The sequence below is a fragment of the Apium graveolens genome, chromosome 4, assembly GCF_009905375.1.
Source record: "Apium graveolens cultivar Ventura chromosome 4, ASM990537v1, whole genome shotgun sequence".
NCBI lineage: Eukaryota > Viridiplantae > Streptophyta > Magnoliopsida > Apiales > Apiaceae > Apium > Apium graveolens.
Window position 1 is genome coordinate 299,366,408 of NC_133650.1, and position 5,053 is coordinate 299,371,460.

The following is a 5,053-nucleotide window of genomic DNA, read 5'->3' on the forward strand; positions in this document are numbered from 1 at the left end:
GGTTTGGTGTATTCAAAGGGCAATGGAAATCATCTGTTAACATGGTTCTCATACAGCGACTTAGCAGGCCACGTGGATGATAGGAAAAACACGAGTGGCAAGGTATTCTACCTGAATGAAAGCATGATCACTTGGATGTCTCAAAAGTAACGATGTGTGGTTTTGTCATCTTATGAGGCAGAATTTATGGCAGCTACTGCAACGGCATGTCAAGGAATCTTGCTTCAAAAAGTTTTGGGTCAGATTACTGATAAGGGTACTGGTCTCGTGATAATTCATATTGATAACAAGTATGCTATAGACTTGGCCAGAAATCCGATTTTTCATGAACGCAACAAACACATCGACATACGTAATCATTTCATTAGGCAATGTGTGGAACGTGGTGAAGTTATCATCAAGTATGTTAGCAGTGAAGGGTAGAGAGCTAATATTCTGACTAAGGCCCTGATGACAGTCAATTTTGAAAGAATGGGGAATCTTCCGGGAGTCAAGAATCTTGCTGAGCATAATTCAGATTAAGGGGGAGAAATGTTAAATTTTAATCTGAATTATGTTATTAATAAATATTTGTTCTTTTCATTTGTCTGAAAGCTTTAGTTTGGAATTGGTCGTGGGTGACTAAGTCAAGCTACAAGTTGAGTCTGTGTAGGATCGAGAGTGTAGTGGTAGTAGTGGATAAGGATTCTGTTAGTTTGTTCCTTTATTTCAGCTTCTAGCTGATCGTTTGTAAGTCTATATATTTTGCAGATTATTATTAATAAAAGCAGGAGCATCAAATGTGCAAGTATTGCATAAAATCATTCTCTCAATTCAGATTATAAATACATACAGGTTTAGTATATTAATCCAAGAAATATAATATTTAAATTTTTATACATAAAAAAATATAAAAATAAAGTATAAAATTTTAATTTATAGTACCTTAAAATGCGTGTCAAATATGAGAAAAAAATATGTAAATAAGTAGGACAAAGGGAATATTAATTATATATTGTAACTTTTTACTTTTTACATTGTACTCGTACACACACAAGTTGGGGGATCTTTGAAAAAATAATCTTTTCATTCTTTTATATGAGGGGAAAGATGTGTATATTAGAGCATCCACAGCCCTCGGGGTCAACTCCCCCGGGGACACTTACGCATTCCCCGCCACGTCACCCGAAATGATCCCATTAAAAAAGTGACCTCAATCTATCCAATGTTAAGCCCACTTCCCACATTTGTGTAAGACCCTTGTATTATTATTATATTATATATCTAATAATTGTTTTTATTATTTGATTTTAATTTTAATTTATTAGTACAAAAATTTTAATAATAAAATTAATGTGATTAATTTTTTTAAAAATGTCAGTAAAATAAAAAATATGACCCGTAATTAAAATGCATTATATTATTAAAAACATGAAATTGAAAACAACACACAAGAAAATATAAAATTTAAATGTTACAATTTAACGATTCTCGTTGAACTGCGAGATATGCTCAACCAAGTCATTTTATAGCTGACGATGTGCCCGTCTATCACGCATCTGCATACTATTTTGATAATATGTTTCGTACGGGACAGAGGGTTCTTCACCTAAATTTGGTTGCGATAAACCATTTGTTACATCATCATAGGTTGGGAATGAACCAAATTGAGTGACATATGTGTCCCTTTCATCTTCAACAATCATATTATGTATTATGATGCATGCTCTCATGATTCTCCCAAGATCTTCATGTTGATGTGAATTGAAAGAGATGATGCGTCTAGTTTATATAGAAGGTAAAAACGAATATATTCTAGCTTCCAACGGCTAGTTTACAAATAAATAAAAACAAGCAATAACTTCCAACAGCAAGTTTACACATAAATAAAAACAAGTACTAGCTTCCAACAACTAGTTTACAAATAAATAAAAACAAGCACTAGCTTCCAACAGCTAGTTTACAAATAAATAAAAACAAGCACTAGCTTCCAACAGCTAGTTTCTTGTCATAATTTTCTCAAGTAATTTTGCATGAGCCATCCGCTGAGCATCATTCATTTTTTCAGTATCCGCCAAAATGACTTGTAAATCCATTTCAGCTTGCTTCGCCTCAAGCTCCCTTCGTCGAGTCTCAATGTCTTTTTGATGAATGTCATTCACGGTTTCCATTATAGTCATTTTCCTCAAATCATTAGCTTTGAAAGCTTCATATTCTTCAACTTCTGCTGCTGTTGCCTTCCCCTTTTCCTTCCTTTTAGCTGTTTTTGTACCTTTTGGACAAATCAGTTCAAATTCATCAGATGTTGGTGTATCATTATTTCCCTCCGATGAGTAAGTTCCAGAACTACTTAATTTAGTTCTTTTAGAACTTTCACTAGTTCTAGGAGTTCTCCACTTGGGTTGTCTAGGAAACTCACGCCAATGATTGTCAAAGTTAGACTTCTTCTTGTAATATTTTAAATGAAGTGCATTAACTTCCTCAATTATGTTGTCCAAGTTTGAACCGCTCCCGACTCTTCGTAGAGTCTCATCATGACACGATCCAAATTTTTGAGCACATTCATTTATTCGTTGTCACCTTTTTTTCATTGCCATAACTTCTCTCTTAATAACACAAGGATTATATTCTTCAAAATATTGACGAATTCGGTCCCAAAATGCATCGGCTTTTTGATCTGTACCTACTAATGGATCGATTGACACATTCAACCATGCACTTATTAAGAGTTTATCTTCAACCCACTTCCACTGACCAATAATTTCTCGTACCTCTTCGGTTTCCTCGCAATCATCATTTAGATCAATAATGTTTTCATGACCAAAGGCGGGGACTTGCGTTTTCGGAGAATTTTGAATATTGATAGGTGTTTGATGGGTTTCAAATTGTGGATTCGAAAAAGGAGGAAATGGAAACGGATATGGAGAATTTTGAGGATATGAAAATGGAAATTGAGAATTTTGAGAATGTGGAAATTGGTATTGAGAATTCGAATTTTATGAATTAAAGGCTAAATTTTGTGGGTTTGGAAAATAGGAATTTTGATATGGATATGGAAATTGAGGGTTTAGATTTTGAGGAGTTCAATTTTGATTTGAAGATGGGGTATTTTTTGGATTCATGTTTGCTAAGATAATTTTTTTAGGAGTAAAGAGTGTAAATATTAATGGCTTGGGGATTGGTATTTATAGGAGAGAAAAAAGTTACCATTTATATATACGTTAATGTTCCAACGTTAATTTAGTAACGGCTGTATACAGCAGATGGGCACAATTTTAACAAAAGGTGAATGAAAAATTATACTAAAAAATTGAACTGTCCCCGCCCGGGGAAGAGGGACTGGGCTAGTTTTTTTTACTTCCTACAATGCTATCCAGTGCCTTTATTTGATGAAATGATCATTTCACGCGTCTCGAGGTGCAAAGCAGCCCCGCGCTGCACATGCTCTTATACCCTTCCCGGAGGATAAATTGGATATACGGAGTATATTTGATTTAATTTGATTCATAGACCGTTTTAAACTAAACTTCAACGTTTTGCATTTTTACACGTAACCAGAAAGCTTAATTACACAGAGTTCTGTCTACAGGCAATGAAATACTATACAGAAAAGGACTACAAAATGGCTAGAGCCTTATGTTGCAGCATTGATTTTTTTGCCTACTTATTTCAATCTTCAAGCTGGGAAAAAACCACACCTATAACTTACTCATTAACAATGCAACAAGTAAAATGAACACTCATCTGACTCTAAATTATAGCAGCTACAATTTTAGACTTCTTCACCCTTTTACAACTGACTGAATCCTAGCTAACACCGCTACTAATTTGTTCCCTAATATTTTGCTGGCTCGCTTACTTTGCCTGACGAATATCGAGGGCCAAAATGTTGGGCATCTCTTGAACACAGCCAACAAATCTCATATACGTTGTATTGTCTGAACAATGTAGCAAATGCAAATTAATACTGAACAGAAAGCAGGCTTATGTATATACTCGTAGCATAGTAGGGACTTCTACATGGTATATGTATTTAGTTCATGCTTTTAATGCGTATGAGCTTGGGACTACGGTGCCAATGTAGACTAATCCCACGACAGAAAACATTATTGTTTGGAGGAACATGTAAACGAAGTAGTTGTTTTTTCCATACAGATAATCATAACATCCACAGAAGAAAAGGAACGCCGCAAATCCCAGCTCTGTAACATGCATTCTGGAAAAGAAACATTTTTGTGTTGAAATCATCAATCACAAAAGATATAAAGAATTAGAAGAATTAAAAGAAAAAGTGTTGTTCACTGGATGATTAATCTTAATCCAGCTTAATTATCAGAGAACAAGCCGAGGTAGGCCCCAATCTTCTTCAGGATTGAGCACATATAAAATATTTATGAATCAAATCTAGAAGATGAAACACTAAGTTTAATTTGGTATGTAGTGTGGAAATGTTTGATTCACACAGTAGATGCACAAGTAGTGACTACATGGAAAGTTAAAAATATAGTAAGGAAAGCAAACAACAAAGTATTATCACCTGTCTCCTATATTGAAGTTAAATTTCTTAGCTGGTTTGTTGTTTTTGTTCTTAAGAGCATCTCCTAGTTTCTCAGTCACAACCCATTCAATAGGCTCTCTTTGCCTCGAATAAACCAATGAAGGTTGCCTTGGTACGGTGAAAAGACATGACATTTTCAAAAAGAATGCAGTAAAACAGCAAATGGATGGACCTGCAAGATCCTGTTCAGCAGATTAAGAAAAATGACAAAGAAAGAGCTTCCAATATACGATAGATAAAGAAGTTTCAAGACCTTGGGGTTCCGACTGAATTGAGAGTGGTGATGATGCAAGGAATATAAATGGCTCCCCATTTCGGAACATCAATTTCAGGAACCATAATGGTCAATGGAAGGACCACACAGAAAAAGAAAAATATGACCATATGAGCTATGATCTTTCGCACAAAGAAGAAGCTATAAATCACATAAACCTTTTTCCAGAAGTTAACTTTCTGCAACAAAATAAAAAGGAAAGATTTGTTAATGATATTTTCTTGTATCCAGAAATCGTAAGA

The 5,053-nt window shown here is 34.6% G+C and overlaps 1 protein-coding gene and 1 long non-coding RNA gene across 2 annotated transcripts; both read right to left on the reverse strand.

The window, feature by feature from the left end:
• Nucleotides 1-1,976: 1,976 nt before the first annotated feature.
• LOC141719906 (uncharacterized) lies at nucleotides 1,977-2,773 on the reverse strand. Its single transcript, XM_074522268.1, has 2 exons — nucleotides 2,751-2,773; nucleotides 1,977-2,385 (listed from the first exon to the last, which is right to left on the reverse strand). The coding sequence occupies exons 1-2, from the start codon at nucleotides 2,771-2,773 to the stop codon at nucleotides 1,977-1,979; spliced, it is 432 nt and encodes a 143-aa protein (XP_074378369.1).
• A 1,291-nt stretch (nucleotides 2,774-4,064) lies between these two features.
• On the reverse strand, nucleotides 4,065-4,927 carry LOC141717247 (uncharacterized). Its single transcript, XR_012573564.1, has 3 exons — nucleotides 4,791-4,927; nucleotides 4,517-4,709; nucleotides 4,065-4,195 (listed from the first exon to the last, which is right to left on the reverse strand). It is a non-coding gene; the product is annotated as an uncharacterized LOC141717247 (long non-coding RNA).
• Nucleotides 4,928-5,053: the final 126 nt, after the last annotated feature.